General features: G+C 40.2%; 1 protein-coding gene across 1 annotated transcript in view; it reads right to left on the bottom strand.

The window, feature by feature from the left end:
- LOC124612767 (alpha-L-fucosidase-like) overlaps positions 1-16365 on the bottom strand; it is a 118707-nt gene that overhangs the window by 25604 nt on the left and 76738 nt on the right. The window contains exon 6 of the mRNA XM_047141162.1: positions 16074-16214. Within this exon, the coding sequence (XP_046997118.1) occupies positions 16074-16214 (141 nt within the window). The remainder of the gene's footprint in view (positions 1-16073; positions 16215-16365) is intronic.

Here is a 16365-nt window from a genome sequence, read left to right as displayed (position 1 = left end):
CAGAAGAACAGGAATTCACAATGAAGAGAGAAGTGGGCACATGTCCGTGGTGATTGATAAATTGGTGCAAAAGCTGGAATAGCATATTCGTTCCGAGCGTCACATGGCCATTGATGACCTGCATGAAGTGTATCCGGACTGTGCCTCGGGCCTGAGACTGTGACCTTGTGTGTGTGAGTTGCATTTGCACATGTGTGTGTGTGTGTGTTTTGTCTAATTCTGATGAGGTCCTTTTTGGCCAAAAGCTTACTGGTTGGATAGTTTTTTTGTTGTGCCTATCTGCAACTCAGCATCTCCACTATATGATGATAATCATGATGAGAAGCAATCTTTCTTTTTCATGATATTATCTTCATTTCTTGTATCTTATGTGTGATCACAATAGTTTTCCTTGAATAATTCTAAATTGCTATGAAAAAATATGATAATGTCACAAAATACTGTACAAGGAAGGAACTGTTAATGATTGCACACTTTTGAACAATGAGCATCATAATTTCTTTGGATGTGTGGCACACATGCATAACAATTCTTTTCTGTAGTTTCAGTATAAGCAATATGCTGCTCGAATTCCCCATTAACAATACTGTGCCTTCCAACTTATTGGAAGTATGTGCGGTATGTGATTTTCCTTTTGTTAATGTCAGTGGCACTAACTAGATTGCAAAACAAAGCTACATAATTTGCTTGCTAGATACTCAATACGTTTCTATCCTATGTTTAATCCTAAAAGTTTCACAGAACCCACTTCTTCTAGATCTGGATTATGACAACTTTTTTTTAATTTCCTGGGATTTGTTCTGTTTTGTTCTGAGCTGAATCATATGGATATTGTGATGTTCAGGTATTTTCCATACCACAGCTACTCTATAATCCATAGAACTCAAACTGTGTTTCTATTTTATTTGTTCATTGAGACATGGATGTTTTCTGACTCATTGACTGAAATGGGGATTTACATTGATGGGTAAATCATTAATGTAGAACAAAAACAAAACAGCTTCTAGAATAGAACCTTGAGGGACACCTTGTGTTACTGTTTCACATTTGTAAGAACAATTTTCTGCCTTTCGAGAGACAATCACTCTTGGTTTTCTATTGCATAAGTATGAAGTAAGTCAATGTAGAGCACTACCCTTGTTCTTTTCTGTTAAGTTTATAGATAAGCAGTTCACAATTTGCTGAGTCGAAGGCTTTTATGAGGTCACAAAAGATTCCTGCAACTTTATTCTTATGTAATGATTTGCTAATTTTGTTAACAAACTTGTAAATTACATCTGTAGAGCTATTTCTAAGCTAGAATTCAAACCTATTTTTCAAAATAACCTTATTTTCCCAGTAAAATTTTGATTCTGGACCGCAGTACCTTTTTTCAACTAATTTTGTCAGGACTGGAAGAAAGGAGGTGGAATGATGATTTTCTATTTCCTGTCTTGACTCTTCTGGACTTTGGTGTCTATGGGACACATCAACGTCCAAAAGATGGGCTTATTATTATAGGTCGTGGGTACCCTATTATTTTGCACACACATGTTGGGACTTTCACGGGTACTCCATTTCAAAATTTTTGTTGTTCAGCATTAATATAATATTTTCTACAGCTATTGCTGAAACTGTTTTAAATTTTGTGAGGCATTCATACTTTTGATATAGCCCAAAGGGATATACTTGGTTACAGTCTGCAACACTGACACCTGATTTCACCATATTAATGAAGAACTCTTTGAAGAATTCTGAAATCTGAGCTGGATTTGCAATAATCTCATTTCCAAGCTTAATTTTAAAAATTTCATGTCTCTAGGCTTTAATATCTAATTCATTTTTCACAGCTGACCACACTCCTTAGATTTATTCTCTTCCCTTAAGATTAAACCATTATTTTTCATTTGCTTCCTGTCTCGACAACCTTTCTTAAATGTAATTTTGCATTGTCTAACATATTCAAAAGTCAGTGTTTATTATATCTCACTTTCTTGTGTATCTGTATTTTCTTAGCACTTGAGAATTCTATACTTTTAGTAATCCATTTAAGTTTTTGTCACTTTATTAAAACAAGTTTCAAATGGAAATGTTACACTGAAAACATTTGACAAATTACTTAAAAATTTACAGTGACTGAAATATTCTGATAAAAGCACCATTCAGTCCCATTAGATTTCCATGAAATAAACTCGAGCCTTTCGATTAAATTTTCTTTTACTTCGACTTTTTTTTACTTAGAGCTTTCCTACTTGCTCTAGGCAGCTCAATGAATGACACTGGATAATCACTAATTCCTAAATCCAAACAAAATCTATATGCAGCCTCAAACACATAATTTGTTACAACAATGTCAATTCGTGTAGCTGACCAAGCATTTTCTCTGGTAAAGCCACAAAATTTATATTTTAAACCATATATTTTACTAAGTCAATGAATTTTGATGCCCCACAGTTTTCATGCAACAGATTGATGTTGAAATCAGCAACACTTACATTTTTTTCTTTACTGAAGTGTTCTAGCAAACTCTGAAATATACACCGAAAATTCTCAGTTGTCATTTCCCTGGGATTTTATGTGTCAACTTTATAACAACATTTAGTTTCTGTAACTTTACAAAGCAATCCTTAAAAATACACTCTTCATTTAAACAGTTAAACTCACACTTTATATGCTAATCTATAAGAGGGAGTCAAATAAAAATAAGATAGATGAAAAAAAAAGAGTAAGTAAAATGTTTATTATTTCAAAAGTAATCTCCATAACTAATAATACACTGAGCCCACTGTCAGGCAAGATGGTCAATGTCTTCATGGAAAAATGTTTGTGGTTGCCTATGGAGCCACAATTATTCCCAGGGATGCACCTCTTTGTCTAAAGCAAATTGATGGCCACAAGTGCCTTTCTTCAGGACTCCAAAAATATGGTTATTACATGGGAAGAGATTGTGACTGAATGGAGGAGGTATAAGGGCTTCCCAGAAAAATTCTGCAGCATAGTCCAAACAACCTTGACAACATGTGGGCAGCCATTATCTTGCAACAGAATTATGCCGTCTGCCAACATTCGTGGGTGTTTGGAGTTGAAGGCGCACTTTAGTTTTTGGGAAGTGTCCATGTACTTCTGTGCTTTAATTGTGCCACTGTGCTCCAGAAAGTCAGTGAGCAGTGGGCTCTTGTAACAAGGAGAAAGGTCACCATGGATTCCGGAGAGCTGGCACACATATTGTTTCGACTATGCTGCAGAAGTTCCACTGAGAAGTCTTTACGCTTCCTCCACACCATCCTGATCCCTCCCCATGTGATTTTCACATTTTTTACACCCTGGAGAAAGACATTTGTGGCTGTTGGTTTGTACTGAATGAAAAGGTAAACTCTTGGGTACAATCATGATTCTGTTGGCAAATGTAAACTTTTTCCATGAAGGCATTGGCTATCTTGTCTCACAGTCGGATAAACATATTTACAGCTGCAGTGATTACTTTTGAAATAATAAACAGCTTATTTAATTTTTTCCAACTGCCTTACTTTCATTTGACTGCCCCTTATAAATCAGAACAAATAAGTATTCCTGAAACACCTTGTGACTTATTTTCCTTACAAAAGCTAGTAGCTATCTTGAAGTTTTCAGCTTTATTTAAGATTTTTATGGTACCTTCACTAAGCAAGTGTCCATGTAAATAAATTATTTTAACATTCTTAAACTCAGACAAAAGATGTGCAATTAATCTGTTTTAGAGCTTTTTTCACTTAAGTATTCAATATTTAAAACATTTATATTATAGTGCATGATATCTATATCCCAGTTTTATCTATAGTTTTAGGTACACTATTGTTTAGAAGGCATTTAGCTTCTGTAGCATATGTACCAGCACTTATTAATTATTCTTATTTCTTATGATGTGACAACTACCAATGCACATTATGCTATGTTTTCTGGAATGTAAACACTCTCTCTCTCTATGTAGATTTCTCTAACTAATCTTCTGTATACTTTGTCACATAGCCTAGAAAATTTGCAGATGTGTCTGGCAGTTCAAGAAAATATAATATGAGATTAACAGTATGTACAACCAGTTTTGCAGTTTGTTAACATTTATATACTTACAAGATTTGACATTATATAATGTCATGGAAATAAGACTCTGTTATTCTTGGTGGTTATTAATGACATAATTAGGCATAGATAACAAGGTAAGCTGTATTTACATCAAAGAATAACTACTAGCAGTACATCTCCAGGGGACACTACCCTGCAGAAGCACTGTCCGTGCAGGTGGAATGGCCTGTGTGCTTGCAAGAAGCTGAGGACTATGCCAGTGGCGGCACAGCTATTGACACAGGGACTCCCATGATGGACAGGCCTCAGTTGATGAACTAGATGAAGAGTGTCCCACAATGCCCCATCTCTCCAATATCTGATCCCAAAGTTCTACCCCACTTACTCAGATAACACATGGAAAGATGTGGCATTAACGGAAAAAAAAAAAAAAAATGATTGTCTGGCACTGATGGCCAGGAGGCCCCATTCGGTTTGGCTGCCAAGTGCAAGTCTTTATTTCAGTTGATGCCACATTGAGCAAGCCTCAGGGATACTGGCTGATCTGCCTGAGTAATTTGCATAATGTGTGATTCCATGGCGTTGACTGAAAATATTCTCAATTCTCATGAGTCCAAAATGGAGAACATGGAAAAAAGTGAGACACATGACGAGACCTCAAATATCCACACGTAAGTGTTGGAACAGATGAATCCTGTTACCGTAATTGGGTGATAAACCAGTCCAACAAGTGGAAATTACCATGCAGAAGTTGGACCAGGTCAAAATTAAATCCTTGTCTGGGGCTCAGAGGTGAAAACTTCCCACAGAAAAGGAATGAAAGGAAGGTAAAGAGTTGCTTCCTAAACAAAAATTGAGGGAACTAAAAGTTCTTGAACCTAAAACCTCCAATAAAGGACTGGCTCAGAGTGAAAAGCAATCAGACCCTTTCTACCTCTAAGACAGGGAAAAAGAGAACAAGGGAGGAGTATAACCCTCTCACATCTCAGGATAATCATGTTGAGAAAAAGCTGAGGCAGGAAATACGGAACTAAATCTATAGTAGTGCAAACTTGGTTTACACGATGACTGCTATCCAGCAGGGATATACACTGGTCAGCACCACTTTGCCGCAGATGGAACTTGTTCATATGGCTCCCTCTGAGAAAATTGGGGAGAGGGGGATGGAACTTACCTTTATCTGGAATTGGCTTAAGGAGATGATGCCCAAGATATCTCCTTGGGAGGAAGTGAAGCTGCTGGCCAAGAAAGAAGCTGAGGTCTTCAAAACCACAAGGTATCAGTTTTAATACCAAAAAGTCTTAAGGATACTCTTCCAAAGATTCTGTTTGAGAAAGGTTTTGACATATTGGACGGCCAAACCCTCATGCTGGAAGTCGGCGAACAATCTCTTGGCAATGCAAGAACAGGAACTGAGATTGTACTTAGTGTTCCCATAGGTTACCATCAGGATAATTAAAGGCACTGGAAGTGGCCATGGTGGCATGCTGGAAAGTGCTGAAGATATACCTGCAACACAGTAAAGGGACAACTGCTGCCCTGAATAGCATTCTGGGAAGACAAGAGGAGGACGTGGCCCTGATCTAGAAATTCTTTCTACATAAATGAGGCATTTCAGCTCTAGCAGAAATTGGAGGCAAACTGGTTTAAACTAGAACTCCAGAACACGCATTATGTTCTGAATGGAATTTCATGCATGCTGATTGTGCACTGCAGTTTTAGAGACTTAGTTACCATCAGGAAGAAATAATGTGAGGAAGGAAGCATGAGGGAAATTCAATGACTTCTGCTTACTTTATTTTTCAGGAAGTGAGGAGACTGGTAGATAGCTGCTCACGGCAGAATGAGCAACTGCTAGCTGGCTGCAATGTCACTGCCCACAACTTGGGAAACAGTAACAACAACAACAACAACAACAGAGGTGAGTGCCTTTTCGAATTTTTTCTCTAAAGCAACCTGCAGATCCTGAGCAGGCAGGGAACCTATGTTCAGGAACATAAGAAGGGAAGAAATAACTGACATAACTGTTGCGTCCATTCTAATGCGCAATTGTGCCAAACAATGGCATGTGGCATTGGGACTAACCTTATCTGACCACATGTATATAAAGTCTGAAGTTGAACTGAATGTTAAACAGACTATAGCCTAATGGAATCCTAGGAAAACAGACTGGGACTTATACAGGAAAGACCTCAACTCGTGCTTACCTGAAATCAGAACTTCAATAATGATTCCCAGAGTTTTTGAGGAAATATGAGACCCAGTGACGTCTGCCATTGTGACCTGTTTTTTAGGAAACTGCACAATTACCAAGAAGCACTCAAACATGAATGTACCTTGGTGGAACATCAAATTGCAAAGGAAGCAGATAAGAAGACTGTTCAACCTTGTAAGAAGGGGACAATGGGCAAAGCATCAAGGGGGGGAGGGGGGGGGGGCTTGGCAAATACAACTTTGTGATTAGGACATTGGAACTATCAGGATCATCCTGAAAGGTATTCTATGAGGAAGTGAAGGAACAGCTACTTACAACAAACTTCCAAACTTCAAAAACTCCTCAGAAGAATATCAACTACTCAGAAGGTACTCTAAGGAAGGAGAATGGTGAGTATACAAGGAAAGCAAGTGAGATGCTTTATGTGCTCCTTAAGACTCACTTCCCTCAATGTACTCTGGCAGGCAACATAGACCAACGTTCCATCCTTGAGAGGCACTGGTTTACAGGTAATCAAAGGGAGAACTGGAAATCTGTGCGAGAAGGTGCTGATTTCAAAATAATCCAGTGGGTGATGGGAATGTTTCAACTACCCAAGTCACCAGGCCGAGATAAAATCTTTCTTGCTCAACTGCCAAAAGTAGGAGAGAGTTTAATTAGAGTTCTATTTATGCTGTTTTGGGTTAGTCTAGCAGCAGGAGTCATTATTTATGCCTGGAGGATAACGAGGGTTACTTCCATTCGAAGGCCAGGAAGAACTGATCATACCAAGGTCAAGGATATGAGACCCATTAGTCTGTCCTCTTCTCTTTTAAAGACATTAGAAAAACTGGTTAATGTGCATGTTAGGGAAAGGAGGTTAACTAACATTCCTCTACATGTAAACCAACATGCATATCAACCAGATAAATTGTGTGACGCAGCACTTCACCATCTTGTTGGGAGGACGGAAAAAGCACTACACTTTCTGGAAATTGCTCTCTATGTCTTCTTGGATATTTACGGGCCTTTCAGCAATACAACCTTAAAATCCATGATTAGAACTGCAGAAGGAGCACGGCATTAGGCCTATCATATGCAGGTGGGTTAAGACCATATTGAACAGGAGACAGGTAGAAGTCAGAAAGATAAAAATGGTGATCAACAAAATAGTAGAAAACCACATACTGAGGTACAGAGGAAATCCCACCATATTTACCACAGCAGTCAGAATCTGAGTTTTATATGCTGGAACTTCCTTTTGGTGCATACAATGCTTCTAGTTATGAAATGCTGTGTACACTAACAATTAACACTTTATGCTGTGAAGCAACTAAGCTGGTCTCCACACCCCCATAGACATGAAGCGGTAGATGCTCAGGACATGGAGAAGGGCATCATCCAGCGAAGAATCCACAACAAACTTTTTATTTTGGGACTTGAATATATGCACTAGTCATTCTATCTTGCCATTTGACTGAGATGGAATGGCAGAGCCATAGCATGACAAATGTCATGACAGGAATATAACAATTATCAGAAACTAAGATATAAGACAACCCCTCAATAGAAAAACCTCAGGCAATGTTGATGCACACCGGAGAATGTAAGGAAACCGAGAAAATGCATCCACAACCAAGGGTCAATAAGAATTCAAGAAGGGGCCCGCAGAGTCTACATGAATGCATTGCCATGGCTGGTGAGGAGAGGCTAGGGGTACAGTGACGTACTTGGAGCTGCCTGTTGTTGCGGACACTGCTCACAAGCAGCAATAAAACAGACAATTCTGCCATCCATCCCTGGCCACATACCATGTCACCTAGCTGAAATGTAGTGCACAAAACTCCCCAATGATCCTGGTGGAGAAGGCATAGACCCTCATGTCATACCATGGAAAGAATGACTATTCTGGGAGAGAGGTCTTCCCTGGACACCAGCAAAACCCCGCCAAAAACAGAGAGGCGATACACTAAAGAAATATAGTTGTGCAGAGGATCAAAAGCCTGAGCAGGCAGTTTATCTGGCCAGCCCTGTTGAACAAACAGAACCACCTGGTGCTGAAGTGGGTCAGTGACAATGGCAGCTGCTATGTAGTGTAATGGGGAGCCAGTAATTGGGAAACCCTCAACTATGGCCTGCATATCAATATCAAGATGGCAACAGAGCAATTCTTCATGATTAAAATCAGAATCAGGACCCACAAGAAGGCAGGACAAGACATCCAAATTGATGTGTTTAGACAACGGTCGAAAATGAATTTCATAACTGTACCGAGACAAGAACAGCACCCAACGTTGTAGGCAGTGAGCTGCCTTGTCAGGCAAGTGTGAGGGACCAAGGGTTTGTGGCCAGTAATAAGGTGAAATTTGGAGAGAGAAAAAAAAAATGAAATTTCTGGAGAGCATAGACTATGGCAAGAGCCTCTTTTTCCACCTGAGAGTAGCACTGCTGGGCTGGAGTGTGAGATTTAGAGATAAGAGCAACACATTATTCAGAGCTGTCAGGATATCAGTGTGCTAGAACCATGCTCAGACCATTCTGTGAGGTGCTAGTAACCAAAACTATGTGCTGATCCAAAAAGAACATAGCTAAACATGGGGCTGAGAGTAGTTTGGATTTCAATATTTGTAAAGTGCATTTGCAATATGGGCTCCAACAAAAAGGTACATTCTCATGTAAGAAGGCATGCATCGGAAGGACCAATATGGCTCCCCCCAGCAAGAATTTATGGTAGTAGGCTAACTTCCTGAGGAAGACCTCAAGCTCCTTTGTGCGCGAGGGACAAGGTATGGATGTAACAGCGGAAATGTGGTCTGGCAGTGGGCAAACCCCATCTCGCAAGACCTCGAAACCCAAATAAATGGGATTTCATGAGGTTACACAGTAAGCATGCTGACTGTAAGACAGAAAACAAACTGCACAAATTATTCTAATGATCGGCCATGGAGGAGCCCACGACAATAACATCATCCAGATAATTAATGCAACCCAGGACAGGAATAGTCAACTGCTCTAAAAATCATTGGCAAATAGCAGGGACACTAGCCACACAAAAAAAGTGCTAATATTGATAGGGATAAAAAGGAGTATTCAAAACTAGAACACACCCAGACTCTTCGTCCACAGGAACCCGCAGATATGCTTCAGACAAATCAATTTTAGAAAAGTACTGGCCACCTGATATTTTTGCCAACAGTTTGTCCTGGCATAGGAGACGATAAGTATCCATTACTGACTGTACGTTGACAGTAGTACTGTAGTCACCACAGACGCAAAGTTTCCCCAATGGCTTCCACACAACAACTAGTAGAGATGACCATTCACTACCCATAACAGGTTGCACTGCCCCCAAAGATTGAAGTCTGTCCAGTTCTGCTTCCACCTCATCTTCCGGGATGAAAGGAATAGGACACACATGACAAAAACAAGGCCAAGCCTTGGATTTCAAAGAAATATGAGCAGAAAAATTTGTAGCACATCCTATACCTTCCGAAAACAAGTCTGAAAACTCCTCATACAGTTTTCCCAATTGAATATACGGCACCTGATCAGACAAAAGGTGAAATGCATTGGTAACAGAAAATACAAATGCCTGAAAGACGCCCATTCCTAATAAGTTCTCAACACTGGCATCAACAACGACCAAAAATGTGATGGAATGAACCACTCACTTGTAACAGGCAGGTGTTGTAAATTGTCCCTACAGCGCAATGTTCTGTTTGTTATAACTGATCAGCTTCCGTGTGATCGGTGTCAATGGCAGCGAGCCTAAACTCGCATAGGTTTGAGAATTCAATAATGTCACTGCAGCACCTGTGTTGACCTGTAGCTGGAGCACTTGTTGAAAAACACTTAACTCAATAAACAACTTGGGAGAAGTCACAAGCTTTGGAGTCACACTGTTTACGTGCATGTTTACATCCTGAGCAACCTTCAGCAAACAACACACAGAGGCGATGTGGCCTTTCTTCTGGCAAGCATTACAAGTTGCCCAGCACTTAGAGCTTGCAGAACATTCACGCTTGACGAAACAGAAAGGACAAGACAGAAATAGAGAATACTGATGCTGGCACTGTGGTGCTTGTGGCTGTTGGGCCAGCCTTGGTCTATCCAGCACTGGGCTTGCATGTTTACTGCCATCACTGCCACTTACTTGTGCAAGCTTTCCATCAGCCTCCTGGACACATCTTGTGACACTACAGTCACATCACCCCATGCTTCAATTTGGTCAACCTGCCCAAGAAAGTTCAAAATATTGTCCTAGTTGCAAAATTTCTGCCATTGGGAGAGGGGGGGGGGGGGGGGGGGAGGATGTTAGGTTGTTAGGTGGAATCCACAAGAGGAAGAAGGCTTTGCACAAATTCGAGTCTGTCACACCAAAAGCCAAAAAATAATTTCTGAGTCCTTTTTCATAAGTTTCTCAATCCTCAGCTGAACCATCAGAGAGGAAAAGTGGTTGGATGGATTGTGGAATGGAACCCTGTTTGTTCATGGAAGCTGACAAAGTGGTCACTGCCTAAGTAAGCTGTTAAATCAGGGCCGGTAGCATGGTGTTCATTATGACAAACCTAATGAAACTGCACTTGAGGTAGCATGCACCGAAACTGTTCCATCCTCACCACAAATCATGTAGTAACCAAGTAATATATGAAGTCAATCCAAGTAACACAAACATGGTTTTATTCATAAACCTCTGGGCAATAACAGAAATAACCTTCTCATGAATCCACACATTACGAGACACAGAACAACTGGTGTGAATGGTACTACTGGACAAAGAGTGGGTCAGTCAGCACTGCTCCACACATATATATGCGCGCGTCACCAGCAGATGGTGTGGCAGAGACCATACTGCATGCATACCTCTCACAGGCAGCCTCCAGCGGCCGGCCCACGCTCATACATCTGGTAGCCAATTCACACACAAATGTACGGCGACACCACTCTCAGTGCACTCACGCTCACATGGACTAGAAGCAGGATACAACAGTGGTTGTGTGTGTGTTTCCTACTTTAGAAGAAGGTCTGTTGGTCAAAAGCTTAAATGTATAGCAGTCTTTTGTTGTGCCTGTCTGTGATTCATTGTCTCCTCTATATGGTGAATATGAAAAATCATATTTGGCATGCTAGATATCCAAGGTTGGCCACCATGTTCACAAACCAATAGACCAATTTTCTGAAACAACCCATCATTTCACACATGTCCACCCTGACCTGGCAAGGCTGTTGCCTCCTTCTGAAGAATTCAGATACATCTTCACAGAAACTGACCAGTTCGCCCTTTGGGCTAATTATACTACAACTACAGACATTTCTGGAGAACCAACAGTTATGACATTCCTCATTACATGGATTGCTCAGTCCATCTACCCAGTATATTTGAAAAAGGACAGCAGTTGAAGTCTGGCCTTCTTCTTAAAATCACTACTTATGGGGATTTCAACATCATCAACTACTAGTTAATGCCCGGCCAGCAAAGGTAGGATATAGAGCTGGCACTGGACATTCAAAGCCATGCTTACATGCCATGACACGGCCTGGACAGAAGCACAAGACACTGATGCATCAACAGCTGAGATGTTCTATGGAGACACATTGCAGTTACCACGAGAGGTTTTTTTTTTTTTTTTTTTTTTTTTTTTTACAACAAATGTCTTTGCCAATCCTACTGCAACAAGTTTAGTGTGGAATCTCAGAGTTCTGCCCGGTACTGGCATCCCCCCAAAGAGAAGCCAACATTTTCAATCATAAGGGTTTGAAGAAGTGCTCACATTTTTGTTAAGGACAGGTGTTGTTCAGGCGGCATTAAAACCTCCTTACTCTAGCACCTACCAAGTTCTGAAGCATAATGAAAAAGCTATAGAAATCTTATAAAATGGTAAATCTATGACAGAATCACTCAAAAGGGCGAAGCCTGGTTGCCTGTTGCAATGAGAAAGGTCAATAAGCTGCCCATTTCAGTTATGGTTTCACTGCCATCATACCTAGAGCTGCCAGTGTCATGTCGCAAGGACATTCCCAATGAACCATGACTGCTGCCATACTATACTATGAGTTTATACTATGAGGGGCAGACAGTGAGTTTGGCACCAGTTCGCCACATTCCCCGAGCTCAGCTCTACTGCTGAAAGGGGCAGAGGCGGAGGAGGGGGGGGGGGGATCTATGTGGCAGTAGAAGTTCATCAAATACTTCAGGAGTACTGTGTTCTCTTTAGCTAACACAGTGGATCCACTATTCCTGCCAAGCGGCACAGTTCAATTAGTCTCTGGTATGACTCTCAGCACTTCTGACTTTAGATGGATTCAATTTCAAGGCTGTTGACCACATAAAGTACCTAGGAAGTCTTTTTAGTAATAACAACAGAACAGATTCCCGTTTATCAACAGTAAACAAGACACTTTTTAGTTTCATCAAAATTCTAAGAAAAAGATCACTTAGCAGTAACTTCAAAATCCGCTTATATTAATCGATCATTACACCTGTGATGCTATATGGGTGTGAAACATTAATATTTAGAAAAAAAGATGAAGAAAAACTGTTAATATTCGAAAGAAAAGTATTAAGGAAAATTTTTGGACCTGTATACGACGAAAATAACATGGAATGGAGAATAAGAAGAAATAAATAATTAAGAGGGCTGTACAAACACCGTAACATCGTCGAAGTTCTCAAGAGGAGAAGATTGAATTGGGCAGGCCATATAGCAAGAATGACAGAGAATAGACTACCTAGAATGGCATTCAGCACAACAATATATGGAACAAGAGGAAGAGGGAGACCCAGGATCAGATGGCGGGATAACATTCGGGAGGATACAACTAGGATGAACAGCAACAGCAACTGGACAAACAGCGCATTGGACAGGCAGAAGTGGAAGAGGCTCATAGAGCAGCTGTATGGTCGATAAGGCCCTTGCCTCATGTAAAGCAAAGTAAATGACTCATGATCACTCATGTACTGTGAATGCATCAATACTATTTACTTGTTTGAAGTCACAAATAAATTGTGTTCTTACTCATAAATTCTGAATTTGTATTATTTATTGAGTTACGTTAGTCACAACATCTTAGCAACAGATTCGCACTCTCATCTTACTTTATGATGTGAAAATGCTGACACTGTCAACAAAGCAGCATACAGCATGAGCATCATGACTTCATAACAGTCAGTACCAATAACATGGTTGAACAGTTGTCCATGAATGTACCACGGCTGGTGGTCTCAGTGGCAGCATGTCCACATAAATAAATACAGATTTAATATAAAGGAGTCAAAATAAATGCAGTGAAGTGCTATTAACAGCTTAGGATTAGTATCTTATGGTCAGCTAACTGAAACGCTTTTGTAAATAGGTGTAATAAGTTATTTGGTTTTGTAAATAGGATTAATAAGTTGTTTGGAAGATTATGATAGTAAGTGATGTGCTATTTTGTATCCAGAAAAGAAGATAACTACTCAATTTCGATTAACCAAAATTCAATTTAGTTCACTTTTTACTCACACAGGGTGGTGACTCATTTTTGAAATTACTGAATTATGTGCAACAGTTTACTAGTGTTATAAAAGGGAACACAATGGTTTAGATGTTTATGTAGCCATAGCACTAGCAGAGGATTATCACCTAAGCCTTCATTAGCAGGGCAAAATACCTTGCAGATTTATGAAAAGAGCTTAAATACAGACAGAATGAAAATTAGTTGAGCAGGTTCAACACACTGGTTCAGATTTTTACGGAGCCATAGCACTAGCAGAGTGTTATCATGTAAGCCTTAATTAGCAAGGCAAAATACCTTGCAGATTTATGAAGAGAACTTAATTACTGACAGAATGAAAATTAATTGAGCAGGGTTCAACACACCTGCTCACAACTGACTGAAGGAGGGAGAGAAGACAGAAAGTTAATGTCTCATAAATAAAGAGGCCACTGGAGACTGAGCAGTACCACAGTCTGGGCTAGAATATGGAGTAAAACAGACAGTTTTGCTGAAGGAACCAATCCACCATTAATCTGCAGTGATTCTGGAAAACAGATGAAGATGAAAATATGGATAACTGGATGGACATTTTAATCCATCTCCTCCCAAATGTGTGAGTACTATATTTAATAATACACTACGTGGTTCAGTGAGAGCTGACTAACACATCTGAATGAATGTAGTAATTACACTGTCCAGTCACAACAATGTGACCACTACTTGTCAAAAGCCTGAATAACCACCTTTTGCAACACAGACATGTGGGAGTATAATTAATGAGATCCTGGAAGGTACTGACAGGTATGTGGAGCCATGCCAACTTCAGCCATGTCACCAGATCTTGGTTGAGGATCCAGGGTGTGAACCGCCTGATTGAGGTGGTCACACAGATTCTCAATGGTTATAAATCCAGGGAGTTTGGTGGCCAGTGGAGTACGGTAAATTCATCCTTGCGCCATATGAAGAACACACGTACACTGCAAGTTGTGTGACATGTTGCACTGTCTTGCTAGTAGATGCCACTGTGGCGAGGAAAAACAAACTGCATATAGGGGTGGCCATGGCCACCAAGGATAGGTGCATACTTGTTTTGCAGTGAGCACATGGTGTGTCGTGGGGTGATCACTCTGTTTTTAAAATAATTGAAAAGCCACGATCGCTTCAATATCATTTACTAGATGACCGGTTTCAGCACTCTGAAGGTGACATCATCGAATCTGAAACGTGGATACATTAATAAAACCATATGGACATAATGGCACATGAGGCAGACCATCTGATAAAAATCATTGTCACAACCAATAAAAAATAATAAAAAACTGCTGTCATGGTTGTTCTTTACATAAAATATAAAACTGAAGCTGAAACCGGTCATCTAGTAAACGATATTGAAGCGATTGTGGCTTTTCTATTATTTTAAGTGCATACTTGTGTTGATCCACTGTGCCTTCCAGAATGATGATATCACTCAGGAACACATTCCCCAGACCACAACACTCCTTCCTTGTTTGCTTTCAAACATTTCAAACCGTACACCCCAATGGCCATTTGTTTGACGGAGCAGAAAACACAATTCATCTGAAAAGGCCACCCGTCGCCATTCAGTGGGTGTCCAATTGCAGTACTGGTGTGCAGATTCCAGCCTTCATTGCCTATGAACAGCAGACAGCACGGTTACATGGATCAGGCATCTGCTATGGAGGCCCATACACAGCAATGTTTGCTGAATGGTTGTTGAGGAGACACTGTTGGTAGTGCCTTGGTTCATCTGGGTGGTCAGTTGCTCAACAGTTGCATGTCTATTCACCTGTACACATCTCCGAAGCTGTCGTTTGGCCCTGTCATCTCTGGCCTGTGGTGCACAACAGTTGCCTTGGTGCCAGTTTTTGATACTGCCTTTTTGCCATGCATGGTATATTTTAAACACAGTAGAATGCAACAGTTTATAAACTTAGAAATTTAAGAAATCCCAATGATTATGTCCTTCTGTGCATAAGATAAATCATTCTGTTTCCACGTTATGACAATGAGTGCACTGTTTTCTGTGTCCTCTGATACGCTTTATATAACCTCCACTGCTAGTGCTACCACCAGCTGTCTGTGAGTGGTTATTGCTCATTGATATTGAACATAGGTGGTGGTCACATTAATGTGGCTGGATCATATATACAAATGTAGAAAAGCGCAATACATGAAGTTGAATTGTTTTCAGTTTCTCCAAAGCCTTTAACATAAAGCTGAATGATCTGTTGGCATTAAACAACAAACTGTACATCAAAGTGGGGTGAGTTCAAGCTGCTGCTACTGAGCCATGGTCACACCCTCAGCAACATTGGAATATAAGAATGGAGATTCTGTTACTTACCACCACAACTAACAGTTCTTGCAAGTTCCTCGATTAGTTCATGTGTTGTTAAATAGTCTTTCAGTCGTGCATTGCGTCTATATCCCCATGAATTTCTATCAATAGTCATGCAATTCTCCCATTTATGAGGCTGCAGAACTCCTGTCAAAAACAAAGCAAACAAAGAGTTACACATTTACAGACTGCAGCGTATAAAATACATTGTGTCAAAAAACCACTATGGTTTTTGAAAGTAGTCACACATGTTACTAACCAATAAAGTAATGACAAGTTAGCACTGAAAATAAAACTC

Source organism: Schistocerca americana, chromosome 4 (assembly GCF_021461395.2).
Source record: "Schistocerca americana isolate TAMUIC-IGC-003095 chromosome 4, iqSchAmer2.1, whole genome shotgun sequence".
Taxonomy (NCBI): domain Eukaryota; kingdom Metazoa; phylum Arthropoda; class Insecta; order Orthoptera; family Acrididae; genus Schistocerca; species Schistocerca americana.
The sequence above is the reverse complement of the archived record's forward strand: the minus strand, read 5'-3'. Positions and strand labels throughout refer to the sequence as shown.